Source organism: Melospiza georgiana, chromosome 5, assembly GCF_028018845.1.
Source record: "Melospiza georgiana isolate bMelGeo1 chromosome 5, bMelGeo1.pri, whole genome shotgun sequence".
Lineage (NCBI taxonomy): Eukaryota > Metazoa > Chordata > Aves > Passeriformes > Passerellidae > Melospiza > Melospiza georgiana.
This window is the reverse complement of record NC_080434.1, coordinates 33,326,984-33,344,923: the sequence shown is the minus strand read 5'-3', so window position 1 is coordinate 33,344,923 and position 17,940 is coordinate 33,326,984. Positions and strand designations below refer to the sequence as shown.

Sequence of the window (17,940 nt, the reverse complement as noted above, 5' to 3'; positions counted from 1 at the left end):
AAACAACTGAACTGCACACAAGTGTGGCAGAACCCGCTGCCCGCCATGCCTAATTCAGTCTGAAGGGAGCGTGAAGCGCCTCTAAGCTTTGCCGCATTCACCTCGCTGTGGAATTGCTCCGCTTGTTTTGCAGAGCGCCCTTTGGCGCTGCCCGCCGCACCGAGCGGGGCGCTCCAGCACCGCCATCCCCAGCGGGCAGGAGCCTTCCGGCTGTGCCAGGAGTCCTCGCGGGCAGGAACCAGCCCCGTTCCTTTGGGATACGCTGTCCCGGCCCCGGCGAGCCGGGAGAGCATCCCCCGGCACAGCAGAGCACCCCCGGCCGAGCGGCGGCGGCGGCGGCGCCGAGGGCGGGGAGCGGCGGCTGCTCCCGGCGCTGGCGGGCGGGGCCCCGGTGCGCCCGCCCCCGGAGCCCGAGCCCGGCGGAGCCCCGGCGCTCCCTGCTCGGCAGCGGCGGCGACAGCAGCCATGAAGTCGCTGTGTCTGGTCACCGTGGGGGTCCTGGCCATGACGCTGCTCATCGCCAGCATCTCGCTGCTGGTCGCGCACGTCTTCCAGACAGTGGTGGATCTGCAGGTGAAGCAGGTAAAAGCATTGCCGTGTTGCCGGCTCGGTCCTTGTTTGCTGGGTTATTCCTTCTCAAAATAGCCGAGGGAGGGAGGGGGCTGGCTGCCTCCTTGCAGCGGCGGTGGCTGAGTGGGCAGAAGCATCCCTGGGCCGTGGACCCCCCCTGCCCAGCACCACCCGGCCGGGTTGGGGCTCAGAATGGAGCTCAGGCTGCACTGGTCCCTGGGCTGAGTAAAAATCGGGTGAGGATGGGGTAAAAATGTCTCTTCTTGAGGCAGCTGCTGACTGTGGGGCAGCAGCTGTAGCAAGGAGTCCTCTCCAGAGCAGCAGTGCCTGAGACACCTGAAGCACCTCTTCTTTTTGACATCTCTATCATAAATTGCTTGCAGCTTTCATACCTGTTCTGCTGCTCCATTTACGGGTGCCTCTGGAGCAGGGCCAGAGGTGCTGTGGGCTGGAACACGTGGTGTCTGCCAGCCTGTTCCCCAGGCTGGGTGATGGCAGCCAGGCATTTCACCGGGTTGTTCCGCACTCGGGGACACCCATCCTGGTGTTGCTGGGGATGCAGAGGCCTGCACTGCTCCTGCCCTGCCTAAGCTTTTGTTTCTCTCCCAGAGTGGCTCTGTGCATTTATGCAGTGGCCCAGTGGGAAGGGTCAGCTGTGTTAGTAACTCTCTTGGAATTCCTTTGTAATGAGCAATTATTTATCTATCTGAGGAATATTATCTTAGCTCTTATTCTGACAGAGAAGCCAGGAACGCTAACCCATGAAGGGATTTGTCCAGAGCTGTTGTCTAAGTGGTGACCAGATTATCTGTGATCTCCTAACCTACTGTTCTTTCCTCTGGGCTGTTGACAGGGAGCATTTCCTACCATGGAAACTGCATTGCCACAAATCGGTTTGGTTTAGGTTGGCACTGAGCTTACAGCAGGTTGTGCCACTTGGAAGCACAGATCCATCCCCCTGATCTTGGCTCTCCTTGGGAAGGAGTCTGCCCTCCCCTGCATCCCAGAAGTTCTGCTTCCAAGTGTTGTCGCTGCTGTTAGCGGGGTGGGAGCAGTGCTTTGGAGCAGGACTGTCGGGAATTAGGCGTGATCCTCCTTACACACATTATCTCCGGCCGCCTGCTCCTTCCTCGCAGCAACTTATGTAAGAGCCGCTTGCTGTTCGCTCAGCAGACTTGCAGTCATGCAGGATAAAGTTTCCAGAGCTCAGGCCTTTCTTTGCTGCCTGCTGCTGTCCAGCCCGTGCTGGCACACATCTGGATTGCAGGGAATGCGCTGCCCGGCTCCCTGCCAGGGGTGCCAGCTCCCCGGTGCGCCTTCTGCAGCAGCCACACCCCCGAGCTGGGGAAGCACAGCTTTCAGCCCCACAGCACGCTGCTCCCTGTCACTCTGCTGAGCTGGCTCCTCTCCACATTTGCTTCATCCCACGTGAGCTTCCCCTCATTTGTGTGTAGTTGGGAAAGCTGCTGTCTCTTGTGTAACTGCATGTGTGGCTTAGAAAATCTTGTGCAAATCGACAAGTCTAAATTTTCCTTTGGAATGGGCAAGACCTGAGCTTTTGCAAGGAGTCCCTGTTCCTTTGAGGGCTTTCCAGGCGTCCTGGAGCAGGGCTGTCTTTGCAGTCTCAAGTGCAGCTGGAGTGGAGAGCCGTTTTGGAGCATCTGAAGCGCCTGTGTCTCCACAGCCAGCGCCTGGGAACGGCTGAGGATGGTTCTGCTTTCACTGGGGGTTGTGTGCAGCAGCCTTTCCAGCCAAAGACAGGGTCTGGGATACAGAGAAGGTGTGGGAAGAGTGGGAATCCAGCCTGCTGTCAGACTTCACATCCCCTTGGAAATCAGTGGGCAGATGTGTTGTGACAAGAACACTGGCAGCACTTTTCCCAGAAGACATTCAAATCTCATCAACTTATTCTTTGTTTGCAATTTTTTAAAATTTCTGTGAACTAAACGTGCCATCCCAAGCAGAATTCCAAAACCTGCTTGCTATCAGGGCCTAGCACCTGAAACTCTAGAGAGTCATGGGAAAAATCAGTAATGAACAAGGATGAATCTTCCCCAGGAGAAAGGCATTCCAGCTGCCAGTGGTGTTGCTTTGTGCTCTCTGATGGAGAGATGCTGATGTATTTATTGCCATAGGTGTGCAGATTTAGAATACAACCTAATATTATATACATTTATATATATATGTGTATATATATGCACACACACAATCAATCTTGGAGCTATGCTCCTCATTTCAGACTTGGAAGTCAGTCAGTCCTTTGGCCCAGGTGTTTCCTTCACACCACATCCTTTAGGCTGAGAATTTTAGAAAACACTCTTCACACTCCTTGAAATTCCACTGGACTTGTCATCAGCCATCTCTTGAGCTGAGCTGGCAGGAATGTTTCAGGCCCAAAAGGATGAGGAAGATGTTTTCTCCTTTGATTTAGCTGATGTGTTGATAATTTTTTGCTGTTGTTGTTTAATGCAAAACACTGGAGCTCTCAGGAGAGTTTAGTACGAAGGCCTAGCTGAAGGATCCATTGTGGCTCCTTTGGGGCAGGCCATTCCCAGAGAGGTCTGTTCATGCTGGTCTGAACACTTAGCCCACCACCTTAACAAGGTGCAGTTCAACTCTGTCATAGATGAACGCCTGAAAGTGTCTTTGAATTAAAATGTTTAGAGGTTCCAAGAAATAAAATGAAATAAAGGAATTCAATTTTCTGTGTAGGTTTCAGGAATGTTCAGTACCATTTCCTACTCCCACCATCACTGCCAGTAGCTGTTATATTTGGGAGGGAAAGCTCCCTATTTATTTCCAGTGTGTAAAGCACAGTCAAGGCAAGGAAACAGCAGCAAATGAGAGGGCTGTGGGTTCAGGGCTGGCTGATAAATACAGTCAACAGGAAGGCTGCTTTGGAACACTGGAAATGAGCGTGGACTCCGCTTGGAAAGGAGAAGCTCTGATGTCCTTGTAATATCCTGTGATAGACTGAAATACCCCTGGTAACATTTGGTGAAAATCAGAAGAAAAGAGCTTACCATGTTTCGTTTCTTGTCAGTTTTTGGGAGTCTCTCTGAATCCAGCTCGCAAGTTTGCTGTCACTGTATAATAAACAGACACTTAATTTCTGTGTGAGATGCAAATTGTGCTGTGCAATCCAAGAAATAAATCTGGAATGAATATGACCAGTGAATACAGAGATGAGTCTCCTTGGCATAAATCATAAGAAATCAGGATTAAAAGCATCAGCCTGTGTAAGAAATTGTATATATGAGATGCTGGTAGCTCCAGACAAATGCTCCAAGCTCCTCAAGCGTGTCTGAAACACATTAAATTTTGAGGTGCACACAGAATAAATGGGATTTAATCCTATGGGGAAAGCATGCTGCAAGTGCAAAGTGCCACCAGCTGGGCTGACTCTCACTGTTGTTCAGCATTACTGCTGCCATGCCAAGCTCCTGCCAACAAGTTTGTCTTTGAAACAGTCTTCTTTATCTCATCCCTCAGAATTAAAGTCTACATGGAGAGAAAACAGCTCCTTAAGTAGGAAGGCCAAGAATGAGTCCTGAGGCAAGAGTGACTGATAAGAGCCCCTGAACATTGACCTTAAGCTGGCATCTGTCCAGCCTGCTCTGCTTCTGAGCTTCCACTCACAATATTTCACTTGTTTTCTCAGAAGAATAAAAAGAATGAGTGTTGATGAGACCCATTTAATTGCAAATCATTCCCTCCTCCCTTTTTTCCGCCTACAGGTGATGTGGTTTTCAAGATAGAGTTTTCTTTGTGTTTACTCCCGAACATTCCCTCTGCCAGCCAGATTTCTCTGTGTGACCACTGCAGCGGTTTCAGAGTTATAACTACATGAAAAGCCTTTGTTTTGGTGGTGGAGATGTTTTATAAATGGGGTGAATTTAATCCAAAATGGAACAGTAATAAAGTGAGAGATTGAGACCTCCATTGCAGAGCTCTACATGACAGGTGTGGTTGTGACTTTCCATGTAAGGTGTATATACTGATAAGGGGTATCACTGAGGTAAGGGAATTAGTGTTTCATTTCCTAAGTGCTTCTGTTATAAGTAATGGTTTATAGCTTGGTTACCAAATAGACTGACACACTATGGGTCTGAAGATGCAGGTGCTGACACAGCTGTAGGAAAGAAATTAAAGACAGAGGGAGAACAATCTTTCCCCTATTCCAAGACCTTGTAAAGGCACAAATCCTAGAGTGCCTATGTGAAAGCAATTTGACATTCACAGTTTTGCTCGCAGGCCACTGAAAAATAAAGTCTGATTGGTTTGGAGACAGAATCTCACAGCTGTGTTGGAATCTGACATTCTTGGGCAAAGAAATCATCAAGGCCAGGACTCTGTTGGCCTCCCAGCACTGAGTTGTACTTTTATCTGTAATGTTGGCACATTTTGTGGTGTCTTGCACCAGGTGGAGGTTTTTACTGATGCAGGAAAGGAGACAGGATTGCTGAGTAGTAGTTGGTCAGTCTCCCTTCTGAAAAATGCCAGGCACAATTGTGGGGAGGAGTGGAACTACAAACCAAGCAGTGCTGCCCCTGGCCTGTGGCCGGGAGAGCAGGTGCCTGGCTTGGTTGATGTTGAGTGAGCTGCTCCAAAGTAAAGCAGATCTAGAACTGGAGTCTCTCTCGAGTCTTACTGCCTGTGCTTGTTCCCAGGGCATGGAATTCCTCTCTCCATGCCATGCAGCATGATAGCACCAGCAGCTGATGTGCCTTTCTCTTGTTTCAGGGAACAGTCCTGAAGAATGGCACAGAAACCTTTGAGGCCTGGGAGGACCCTCCCCCCCCAGTCTACATGCAGTTCTACTTCTTCAATGTGACAAATCCTTTGGAAGTGCTCCAAGGTGCCACTCCTCTTGTGGAGGAGATAGGACCATACACCTACAGGTAAGACCTTTCAGGAGTTCCACACTCCACAAGAACTCTGCTGTGTGAGGAATCCAGAAGGCTTGGGGTCCCATTCTGGGAGAAAATCTAGGTGTTAATGTGTGTGGGGAGTTTTATGCAGGGGAGCATGGTCACAGCCCACACAGACAGCACTGACACTTGCAGCTGCTTTCAGATGAGGCCAGTGACTTCTGTCAGATTTTGGGCCAAATTTTGCTGCTGTTCTTCACTGCTGGACACAGAGGAAGGTAATGCATCCTGGCCTGCTGTCTTGTGAGCTGGGTGATGTTTGGGAGGCTAGGGAGAGTGGAGTGTTGCACAAAAGTGTGACTCATGCTTGCTCAGGAATTGGTTCCTAGCTGGAGTTGCACCATCCCACATGGGTAAAATGTGGCCAGAAAAACACTTAGGGTGGTACTAAAAGGGTCTTCCTGAGCCAACCCTCACTGGAACACCTGCTTAGCTTTTAAACCTATCTCTCATTTTTACTGATGGATTTACTGAGGCCGTGTGTAATGTTAAATGTCCAGCTCCTAGAGCTGTCCTGTATAGCACGGAGAGATTTGACTCCCTTACAAACGGGTTTTCCTTTAGATCTGTGATGTGCTCAGCTGCCTGCAGCCATGTCAGCCAGGAGCAGGCCTGTGGCAGGAAGGGCTGTGGTCCTGGGAGTCCTGCTGTGATGGGGAACTCGTCCCCACGGCAAGAAGGTGGATTCCTGACTGTCAGCCTCACTTCTGGTCACACAGGCTCATCCAGGCTGGGCATGGGCTCAGTACTGGAAGGAACTGCCTGTACCTAAGCTGCAAAATTATCAGAATCTCTTGGTATTTGAAAAAGGCCTGGAATGAAAGCAGAAGCCTTTGTGGTAGCCTCGATTTCTGTGTTATCTCTTGCCTTTCAGTTTCCTTCTTCCCACAGCTCAGCTTCACTTCTCCCCCTGCCTACTGTCCCTTCCCCTGTCTCCTCTGCATTCTAGACCTGTGTCTGTTTAGTCCTGGCAAACTCCATGTGGTATTTTGGCAAAATCCCTGCTATTACAGGAGCCAGTAGAGCTGGAGGAAAGATGATTCACAAGCTCTCTAGTTCTCAGGCTTTCCTTCAGGTCTGTGTAGTGTAGTGTAATGCTGGGCATCAGTCAGCAATGTGTTCAGTGTCAGGAAGATGAACAGGACCAGCTCCAGGGTTCACACCGGCTGGCATTCAGTCCTCTTTGCCAGCTTCTTTCCCTTTCCTTAGCTCTGAGTGCCTCCTGGGTGTCCCACACAGCCTGCTTTGGGAAGCTGCACCTTGTCCATGGAGGAGCTCAGCAGGGTGGGTGGGGCTGGGGCTGGGCCCTGCCCCAGGGGAGGCCCAGCCTGAGCTTCTGCTTTGCTGGGAAAGCCTTTCCCTGCATCCCACACCAAGGGCTGCCTGCCAGCAGGTCCCTGACACCAGCCCTCCCTCAGGTGTTCTTGGTGGGGACAGAGAGGGAGGGGAAGAGGCTGCACATTCCAGCTGGTTCCACAGGCCCTGTGTGGCAAAGCATGTGGCAAAACTCCCAAAATGCACTAATGTGAAGTCCATGGCTCTGTGTTTTTAGAAAAAAAAAGGCTGGAGAAGGGCTGGGAGTGAACTGGGCCAGACAAGCAGAGAGGAAAAAATCCAGTCAGTGACAGGGAGGGCTCCAGAGAGTCTCATTCTGCAGCTCAGACTTTTCACCAGCATACATTGTAAAGCACTTCAGGCAGATTCTGTAACAAAAACATAGTAGTGCTGGTGTTTTTAAATCCTGGAAGTTGAAGTGGCAGCATGTAAAATAAGTAATAAGTTCAATAAAATAAAAATAAGTTCAAACTGCCTATCTGCCCAAGCCTGCTGAGTCCCAAAGAGCACTGGAATATTGTCTGGTCTTGCACGTATTTACAACTTTTTAACTTCAACATCTTAGTGCCTTAGTAACGTCCTACTCATATCCCTCATCGGGGAGTATTATTTTCCTCTCCAGAGCTGGAGAGGTGTCTCAGATTACTCCTGGCCTATTTTAGGAAGGCATTTCAAAGCTGTCCATTTCCATCCCCTCAGTTCCAGCCCTGGGGTATGAAATAGATTGCTGTCCAAGAGGGTCTTGCCAAATGTTCCTGGGTGGAGGGATGGTGGGGAGTGGTAGAGACATTTAGGGTAAGGAAGATGGGACGTGGCTGGTTTCTGATAGCAGTAGTTTCACAGGCTTTTCCAGTTTGCTTTAGATGTGGAAGCTGAGCCAGAGTAATGCAGCCTGCTGTGAAGCTGCACTGATGGATCCAGTGCAGCCAGGACAGAATTTCAATCCAAACTGGATGCAGAACATCACAGTACATCATCTAGCAGAACAATTCTCCCTCACATCTTGTGACTTGACATTTGCCCAGGCAAATGTGAAAGTCAACAGGCTCCTGAGTCACTGCAGGCTGAGGAAACAGGAGGAGTTTCCCCTCCTGCGTGTGCCAGGCAGTGAGCAGTCTGCTGCCATTTCCCTTTTGGGGTTTGCTGGAGCAACTAGTGTGTCTCAGCAGAGCTGCAGAATCCTGGTTGGTCAAGTGCTAATGGCAATGCAAATTGACTTCTTGTCGGGCCAGCAGGTAGCATTTGATGTTCCTTGCCAATTGGACTGGTCTGTCAGCAATCCTGAGTTTTATCCTGCTGTCTGAGTGCTTAGACAGGAACAGCAGCAACCTTCCAGGCAGTGAAAAGCAAAAGTTCAGTTGAATTTCTGTTGTGCCCAGGATTCCTGCTCAAGAATTAAAGGAGAAGAACTAAAATGAGGCTTGTTCTGTGGTTGTGCCACATGTGAGCCCCATGCTCTGAAGGTAGCAGAAGGATTCTGGTGGGTTCTTGGGTCAGGCCCATGACACGCAGCCTGCGTCTTTCTGGAAGTGGGTTTTGCCTGCAGCAGAGGCAAAAGTTTCATTTTCACACTGGACTTCAGGGCAATCTCATATATGGTGCCTTTAAGTCCTTCTGAGCCATCTGAAATTGTCCTTCCTTTGAGGTTTTTAAAGATGAAGCAAAAATAGAAAGTACAATTAGCACACAGGGTGGCATTTCTGGAAATGCCCCATGAGGTCTGACTCAGCTCATGCAGACACAGCAGGGAGTTTGTGTCAGTGAGGGAATCTGCTTCCAAAGAACTGAAAATGCCACCCTTTCCTGCTTAAAGCAGAAAAACAGCCGTAAGTTAACTGTGACTAATGCTCTATTTGTTTAACTCAGTCAGAGAACAAGCTCTTGTCTTTCAGGGAATACAGGCCAAGAGTGCACATCCAGTTTTTGGACAATGGAACCAAAGTGTCTGCTCTAAACCCAAAGACTTATGTATTTGAACCTGAGAAGTCAGTGGGAGACCCTGAAGTGGACCTGATCAGGACAGTAAATATCCCTGCAGTGGTGAGTTCTCTTTTGTTCCTGCTTGGAATTCATCCTGACACACTTCAAAAGGAGCAGTGTGTTGCTTCATCCTGACTCTCTGTGGTAGATGAATGTGGTGGAAGAACAAGAGAGGCAGCTTGTGTTCTGGGCAGATGCTGGTCTCACTTTGGGGCTGGACTGTTGTGGGGGGCTTATTTTGTTCCTCCCTGTCCTCACATCTCTGCAGTGCCTTCCCCTGGTGCTGCAAGATGACACACTCTCCAGGGACAGGGGGAAATCAGACCTGCCTGATATTCCTGCCTCCAAGTCTGCTTCTCAAACCAGAAACAAAGTACAGTAGAGCAGTTCCAGACAGAGCTGAATGAAATTAAAGTAAAAAATGCACCCCCAGACTGCACTAACTAGGTGACAGAGAATCTCATGGTGATCAAAGGCAGACCATTATTTTGGTCTTATACAGGGATAGCATGAGAACAAGGAGATCCCAAGCTGTCACAGAGGCAGTCAGCCTCTACTCAAATACTTGGGGGTGTCATTCAGCCTTTGCTCTCCATCCTGGTTTAGTTTCATTTGCAGGGTTCCTTCATTTCAACTTTGTCCCTGGCATTTCCAAAAATGCCTTATTTTACGAGTGAATCCAGAAATGCCCTGTATGAGTAGTAGATAGGACTCAGTTTAATGAAAGTTGCAGACAATACAGACCCTGTGTTTTCAATTCCTCCCAGGCATCTCGTGGTGGTAAGGATTATCTCTCATTCAGGTTTTTGGCTGTGATGTACTGTATCAGGCAGTATGAGAAGAACCACAGGTTGGTTAGCCCAAAAGGAATGCCCTCCTTTTGTTATGACCTCTTTAAAGGCCTGTTGTCAGCTGGAAAGGAAATAAACGTTTGAATTTTGGTGAAATGGGTGTGCAGTGGTGGAAAGTGTCTGTGCCTGGATGCAGCTGATGGTTTGTTGCCCAGCAAATGTGACCATTGCTCCCTCATTCCCATGCCCTGCAGACTGCCATGGAGTGGACCAGGTCGACCCCTCTGCAGTTTGCCACGGAGGTGCTGCTGCTGCTGTACCAGGAGTCGCTGTTCACTGTGCGCAGCGTGCACGAGCTGCTCTGGGGCTACAAGGACAGGCTGCTCTCCACCATCCATGTCCTGCACCCCGAGATCGACCCCGTCTTCGGGCTCTTCAGCAAGGTAACCCGTGGCCACACCTGCTGCTGTTGTCCCTGGGGGTGATGGCACTGCATGGGAGGGATGGATAAGCTTTCCAAGGACAGCATCCTCCACTATTGCCTGTGCTCGCTTGAATAACCTGGGCTTTGTGGGGCCACGTGTGCAAACTGCCAGAAAAATGTCCTGATTTCCTTAGTAATTGACTGAAATTGGATGTTAATTCTGTGCTGGAGCCATTCCTGGCTTGCACAGTATTTCTGGTCACTCCATGTCATTTTGTTCTGAGGGGAGTCCTTGCTTCATGGGGATATCTGCATTGCTGAGGTTATTTCTGTGGGGTTATTTTCTTCCTGAAGACTCTTTATTCAGGGGCAGCCCTAAAAGGGAGAAAAGGCTCATCAGGTGTTGTATTTCCTTTGTTTGTGAGGTGTAAGGATCTTTCCCAGTCACTTCCACTTCATTCCTGTTCAGGGTGGAGTTCAATGAACTGCACAGCTCTCAGGGGCAGTCCATCACTCCTGGGGTGGATTTGGAGTGGTGACAGCTTCAAGTCCTGCCACCCCATTGTAGTGAGCAGCCAGGTGCCACAGGAGGAGTGGAGCCACTGAAAGCTCCTGCATCTGTTTGCAGATGAACGGAACTGATGACGGAGAATATGTTTTCCTGAGTGGGGAGACGAACTACCTGAACTTCTCCAGGATTGTGGAGTGGAAAGGAAAAGAGTAAGTTTCTCAGTGTAATGTTGCCTCTGTCACAATCTGCTCCTTGCCTGCCTGGTGCCAGTTTAAAGAGAATGCAAGTGCAACTTAAACCCATTTCAATTGCTTTTGTTGTTAGCAGAGCTGAGGCAGAAGGAATTGGCTCTGTACAGGTCTGATTCCCATTTGCCTGGGCCAGGAGCTGGCATGGCCTGACTGCTGCTGGGACATCTTTTAGCCCTTGCCCTCTTTCCTTCCCTTTCCTCAGGTCCTTGAGCTGGTGGACAACAGAGGCATGTAACATGATCAATGGCACAGATGGGACATCCTTTCACCCGCTGATCAGCAAGGATGAGAACATTTACATCTTTTCTTCAGATTTCTGCAGGTGAGGAGAAGATGGTGGCACTCAGGCTTCAAAGCAGAGTGTTTACATCCAGTCCTCTCAAGGTGTCATGTTAGGCTGGTGCTTCTCCTCCTGTGATTTCATTTAACCCTCACAGTGTTCTGCATTTATTTGTGATGGGAACATGAGAGTTACAAAAAACCCTCCCAATCTGCAGTTAAGGATGTGTTATTTCAAAGTGAAGATTTATGAGGTGAAAACTTGGACAAAAACTGCAAGGACAGACTGGGCTGTAAGGCTAGTAGTGAGAGGAATGGAAGGATTTATATGAGCTTTCCTTAAGCTTCTTTCCTCCAAAGTCTTCCTCTGTGCTGTACTTTTTTAGAGTACCCAGGCTGCCCTCTTCAGAGATTAATGACTTTATGTGATGCTGTCTGAAATGTACCAAGGAAATCTTGGCCTTTCCTTCTTTATGTAACACCTTCTGTCCCCTCTTGCTGATTTCCTAGTGCATGAAGAACAAACCCAAGCTGAAATTATTTAAATCCATACAGACACATGTTAGGGCTAAATTCAGAACCTGTCAGATTGTTCTGTCTTCCACAACTGTGTTCCTTTCCTGGTCCCTCCCAGAAGAGGTGCCAGCACTCACACCACGTGCAGCAGTGATGTGAGGACTGTCTGTTGTGTGCAGCAGCAGGATGCTGGGATGTGTGTTTGCTGCTCAGAGCGTGGTGGGACCGCAACCTGGGGCATCAACAGGGGCACACATGTGGCTGGGCTCAGCGCTGCTGCAGCCTGACAGGCCTGGCCCTGCTCTGCTTCCCCGCAGGTCCCTGTTCCTGGTGTACGACAGCTCGGGATCCGTGGCTGGGGTGCCCACGTTCCGCTTCGTGCCCTCCTCCATGGTGTTTGCCAACACCTCGGTGAACCCAGCCAACGCCGGCTTCTGCGTGCCCGCCGGCAACTGCCCCGGCACCGGCGTGCTCAACGTCAGCGTCTGCAAGCAGGGTACGGCCCAGCCCTGGCTGCCCCACAGCCCCTGGGGCTTGGGGGCTCCACAGGGGCCCCTTCCCCTCTCTGCGAACAGCTCAGAGCTGTGGGGTCCTCCAGGGCTTCCCCACGTCCTGCTCGGCCTTTGGTTTTGGTGGTGACTCAGTGTTCCTGCATTCCAGGTGCTCCAATATTTCTCTCAGCTCCACATTTTTACCAGGCAGATCCAAAGTTTGTAGAGGACATAGAGGGCATGCATCCCAAAAAAGAATACCATGAGACATTTCTGGACATCAATCCCGTAAGTGCAGCCTTTTTTCAAGGGTTCTGTTGGTGAATGGATCCAAGCACCTGCATTCAGGTCACCTCCTTGCATGGTGGGTGTTGGCATAGTCCCACTGACCTCAAGGAATCTGTAGTAGTTCTGTGATGCTGGATGGAGTGGGAGATCCCTTTGGGGGCACTTTGGGTCAGCTCTCCTGTCTCTGTCCCCTCCCAGTGTCTCACACACCCCACCCACCCACTCACTGGCAGGGCAGTGTGAGAAACAGAAAAGGCCTGGAGCTGTGCAAGGGCTGCTCAGCAATCACTGAGCATCCCTGCATTACCCACACTGTTTTCATCAGGGCTCCAAAACACAGCCTGATGCCAGCTGCTGTGGAGAAAATCCATTCTCTCCCAGCTAAAACCAGTACAGCAGTGATGTCTACACCCCCACAGACAAATGTGGGTCAAGGAAAAGAGCACAGTCACGACCTGCCTGGTTTACAGAAACAGTGCTCTGACTCACCGGGCTGTTATGTGCAGCTAAAGCAGGAGGAAATTCCACAGCTGCTCTCAGGCCCGGTGCAGATCCTGCTGCATGGTGTGTACCAGAACAACATTCTCACAGTTCTTGTTCTTTCACCTTCACTGGGTTTTTTAACACTGATCTCTTTTATTCCCCAGCTGACAGGGCTCGTCTTGCAGGCAGCCAAGCGGATGCAGGTCAACGTTCACGTCCGAAAATTACCTGAATTTTTGTGAGTGCTCTCTGCTTCTGGGTGGAGTTTCATATCTAACCTGATGTTCAGCATGATTTGTTCTGCAGTGTTTTGATGGAATATGGGATGGAGAGAGCAAGTGTGAGAGAGGGAAGTGCAATCAAATCTCAGTTCTAAGGGACAGTATGCTCCCATCTCACAGATCAAGCAGATTCTGTAGTTCCACCTGCAGAGTAAAGAATGCTGAATAGCAGCTGCTGCTCCTGATGTTTTCTAGCGCAGCTTGGCTGTAATAACTACAAGTATTTTATCTGCCCATTCCCTTTGGGAGACTCAGGGGTGTCCTTCAGGCTTGTTTCCCAGTGCCCAGAAGCAGTCACAGTAACACAGTTCCTGCCTGAGCTGAGATTCCACGTGTGCCAACTGTTGGGGGATTTTTGCTGCTGTGCCCATGTGGCTCAGACAATAGTTCCTGTGTTTTACAAGTAGGAGTAACCTTCAGTACATCAGCTTAGCTCAATTCCTGCTGCCTGGCACAAATCTGTCACTCAGTTACTAATGAGCCCTGGATGAATCCCTGTCTTTCACTGCCCACCAAATCCCAAAATACACCCTACTCCCGAATCAGAATTTATCCATCTGTGAGATTGAGATTGTCCTACTCCAGCAGGGAGGTGAAAATACACAGCAAAAAGGAACAGCCCCGAGGTTTTTTAGGGACACTTTCCTCTTTCATTGGTTTTGTATAATCTGTCTTCACAACCCTCAGGTGGAAAAGTCCAAACCCATAATTTTTTTTTCCCACACAGTGAAACCGGCAACATCCGAACGCTGATATTCCCAGTGATGTATATAAATGAGGTAAATAGTTTTGCTGTCTTTCCAGCATTGTGGCATGTTAATGCTTGAAGAAATACCCTCTGAGCCAGCCAGAAAAGAAAATGCTGATTTTCTTGTTTGTACAGCAATAGCTAGGAAGCTGTTGCTGTTTCTTAACTAACACCCTCCTGCTGTTTGTTAATTTGTTAATTTTGTTAATGTACTGTTAATTTTAGCCTTCCCTAACACTCTCAGTCAGACACTCCTTTTAAACTGAAGGGAGTTGGCCATGAGGAAAAGGGGTGCTCAGACAGAGGCAGGACTTCAGGAGATCACACCTTTTCCTGAGTCGTCTGCTGTGAATATTCCTGTGCTGTAGTTAGATCACTGAATCAATTGGTGTTAGTCCATTCCTAAACCAAAAGTTAAAAATCCCTATTTTGCTTTGAAATAGACTAGGTAATCCCTGTGCCCCCTGGAAGAATTTTAGGGGGAAAGTGTGTCAGGAAGCAGTGAAACAGTGGTGGAGAATTGTGGGAGTGTATTTTCCCTGCCCTTCACAAAAGTGATCTTATAGAAAGCACAGAAATAAATAAAGATTTGGGGTTTTTTTCAATTTCCTCTTCATCTCTCTCTGCTCCAGAGTGTTCTGATTGATGAAGCATCTGCCAGCAAACTCAGGCATGTCCTGCTGGAAGCCAGTGTTGTGACTGGGATCCCCTTTGTAATCATGGCTCTGGGGATTGTGTTTGGGATTGTTTTCATTGTGGTGGCTTGCAGGTCCCAGAGGATAACTGAAGAGGTAAGCAGCACTTGCATTTGACTTTGCTTGCTGTCCATCTGCCTGCATTTGATTTTTCTTTTTCTTTTTTTTTTTTTTTGTGGTTGATTTTATCTTTTGGTGTCTTTCTGCACGTGTTTTTATCTTGTTTTTGTTGGGAATGACCTTTCTAGGGAGGGGAAGTTTTAATAGACTCAGAATAAACGCGCCAAAGCAAAGGAGCGGAGTTAATCCGAGAAGCCTGGTAAGGCAGGTCCTGTCTCTGTGCCAATTCCCTTGCCAATAGTAGTGAAATAAATCAGCCTGTCTAGAGGACCCTGAAGGAGGATAAGATGCAAAACCTCCACCATATGTGAGGACAGATTTAGTTGGTGTCAGTGTTCTCAGCAGAAGAACTGCATTGTGCCAGTGGGTTATTTTCCAGAATCACAATGCAAATTTGTGGTCAAAGAACAGATAAATTGCACAGACAGCAGTAGCAGCAGGAAGTATTCTCCTCTATTGTCTATTTACAAGACAGCCTGTAAATCTGTTTATGAGCACGCTGGCATTAAGCTGCCTGTCAGGGCGAAAGCTGATGCCAGCATTTCACCATAACAGGGCTCAGATGGCACCAGTGTGGAGCCGTTGGTTAGAGGAATAGCCTGGGTTCTCTAGGAGGCTGTTTTCTCCTCTTAGTTGCTGTGGGCTTACTGTGCTCTTGTGTGTTTGGTGTTCCCTAAATGCTGTCTTACAACTTCCTTCTGTGTCTGGGGAAGCCCTCTGGATCAGTGGGTCCCACTGCCATCCCATCCCCATGCACTTCAGTTTCCTGTGCAGGAGAAGACTGGTCCTTTTTCCTTTCCTTTTCTTCTCAGCCTGCCTGTGCTGTCAGCAGCTCAGCCAGGGTGTCCCAAGGCCTGTCCTGGGAATTCCTGCCCCACCCTGCATGCCCAGCTTCAAACCAGCTCTCCTGGATGTGCTGGAACACTCTGCAGGGGTCAAAGTGACAAAGGACCCCCTGCATTCTGTGCTTCTCCTGCTTTGGTTTTTCTTGCTTTTTCTGCAAGCAGAGTTCATCCAGCAGTCTGCAGCTCTTCTTGTGCTCCCTGGCTGGTTCTGGCCTTCCCTCCTGTGTCAGGGGCTACAGCTGCCACCCACCCTCTGGTGCTTCCTTTGTGCACCCTGGCTCTCTTGAGGGAATTGTCCTTAGAAGTAGGAGCTTTTCCTTTCCCTGCTTGGAGGCTTCCCATGGTGGAAGGTCTCTGATGGCCATGTTTCACTTGCTGTGGTTTTGTTCTTGCAGAGCACGGAAGAAGAGAGGTCCCCACTCATCAGGACGTCTTAGTAGGTTTCATTCCCCCTGTGAGCTTGGAGAGCAAGCGATTAGAGCTGACCTAACACCAGCTGTCCCCTGTGGAGCCACGCTTGTGTCCAGCGCCACTTTTGGTGGGACAGAGGTGGAAGGGAGTCTGCACTGGCAGCCAGGGAGGAGACTTTTCTCTCAGCTGCATTCCAACTTCCAAACTCCATTTGCAAACTGCTCTGGATCCTGCTTTTCTCAGCCCTGCCCTCTGTTTGTACCCACACTGGCTGCCACGGAGGATCAGCACCAGGGGCCAGCCCGGTTCCCTATGGGAGTGACACGGGTGGCAGTGCCAATAGCAGCGGGCTCCTGGATGGCCCTGGGACAGGGACACACAGGCTGTGGGCTGGGTGCTGCTCTGTCCGTGATGTGTCCTCACTGTTGTCACTGGTGTCCTTGCTCCTGTCACAGCACAGTGTGCAGCTGACCTGCCCCAGAGCTGCAGCTCTGCGTGGGACCGAGCCAGCGGCTGGAAGTGCTTCTCCATGCAGAGCACCTCGGTGTTCCCACTCTGCTTGCTAGCCAGGCTTTTATCCTTCGGGTGTGGGCTTTGTTCTGCAGCTTCAGGCACCACAGCTCAGCCGTGCTCGGGGGCTGCAGGAGACACAGCCGCTGGGTGGTGCTGTGGGGGTTTGCTGGGAATAATGCAGACTTGGCATGTGTGGGATGAGAGCGCCCCTCCGTGTTATGGACAGGGTCCTGAGAACTCCTGACACTTTTTTACTTGTCAAGCAGAAACTTGTGTTAAACGTCACCAAGGTTCCTCCCCCCCTTCCCAATTAAAAGAATATTCTCCTCGAGGAATGTTTCCATTAGGTAGTGAGCTGTGTGTTCCAAGTGTGTAACTGTCTTCTAAAGAGGAGCATTGGGGTGTGCATTGCTTGGGTTTGGTTTGGGCTCTTCTTCTTGGCTGCTGCTTTGGTTCCTTCCCTGTGACGGTGGGTAGGCCCTTGAATGGATTCTCCAGAGAGCTCTGGCTGCCCCTGAATCCCTGCAAGTGTCCAAGGCCAGGCTGGATGGGGCTTGGAGCAGCCGGGGATCGTGGAAGATGGCCCTGCCCACTGTGAAAAGCAGAATTCACTGCTTAGAATTTTGAGAAGTTTAATAATAATGGAATTTTAAAAGGACCATATTTCCAGGGCTGGGGTGCTCCTGACCAACAGCCAAAGAACACCCCGGGGTATACAGACAGTGTTATCTTTATACTGTTACATCACTGAGATACACGCATATTCATGTGTTTCCTGCATTATTCAAACATTCTTGTGAACTTTATGATGTTTTGGGAACTCCTTTGTTTGACTTCACCATCCAGCTTATCTGAATGACATCCTGGTTGTCAGGTCAATATATTTTATTTCTCATTGTGCCTCCATCCTGCTCTTTCACATCCCCTGATAAGGATTTAATGTGTGCTCCTTAAATTTAACGTGGTATTCTCTAATTGTCCTCCGGTGCTCTGGTTTGTGTCAGGGTTATCTTATCTCTTGGACAGGTTGGTCAGTGCATGGCCTGACCAACACAAAAGCCCCTTTTTTAAAACATCTTATGTTTTGCTAAGATCTACAGCACAATACATTCATCACACCATTATTTCCATGAGTGATACACAGATACTATATTGATTACACCACTGTTTCTCTAAGCATCACAGTGCAGGCTTAAGTTCATAGATTATATTTTATTAGCATGCAGCTAAAAAGAGTTATTGATGCTATTTCTAAATACTTGTTATCGCTAACAGCATGCATAGGCTAATACGTAAATGCAAAAGCCAGTATTATCTGGTCATTTTCAACACATGGCAGGGAGCAGAGCACGATGGGCTTGAAGGTGCCTTCCAGACCAAGCCCTCCTGGCATTCTGTGACAACACTGTCACCCCAAATCTTGTTTTCTGGGAATAATCCTGGGAAAATGGAGGGAAGCCGTTCCTCCCGGCTGTGG

General features: G+C 49.3%; 1 protein-coding gene across 2 annotated transcripts; it reads left to right on the top strand.

The window, feature by feature from the left end:
- Nucleotides 1–398: 398 nt before the first annotated feature.
- On the top strand, nucleotides 399–16,791 carry SCARB2 (scavenger receptor class B member 2). Of its 2 annotated transcripts, XM_058024763.1 has the most exons (13): nucleotides 399–582; nucleotides 5,314–5,471; nucleotides 8,729–8,876; nucleotides 9,862–10,050; nucleotides 10,660–10,751; nucleotides 10,996–11,115; nucleotides 11,906–12,084; nucleotides 12,249–12,367; nucleotides 13,015–13,088; nucleotides 13,859–13,910; nucleotides 14,512–14,670; nucleotides 14,823–14,893; nucleotides 15,935–16,791. In XM_058024763.1, the coding sequence occupies exons 1-12, from the start codon at nucleotides 466–468 to the stop codon at nucleotides 14,850–14,852; spliced, it is 1,437 nt and encodes a 478-aa protein (XP_057880746.1). In that variant the 5' UTR covers nucleotides 399–465; the 3' UTR covers nucleotides 14,853–14,893; nucleotides 15,935–16,791. The 2 variants fall into 2 exon arrangements, with proteins under 2 accessions (XP_057880746.1, XP_057880745.1); XM_058024762.1 differs by lacking the exon at nucleotides 14,823–14,893.
- Nucleotides 16,792–17,940: the final 1,149 nt, after the last annotated feature.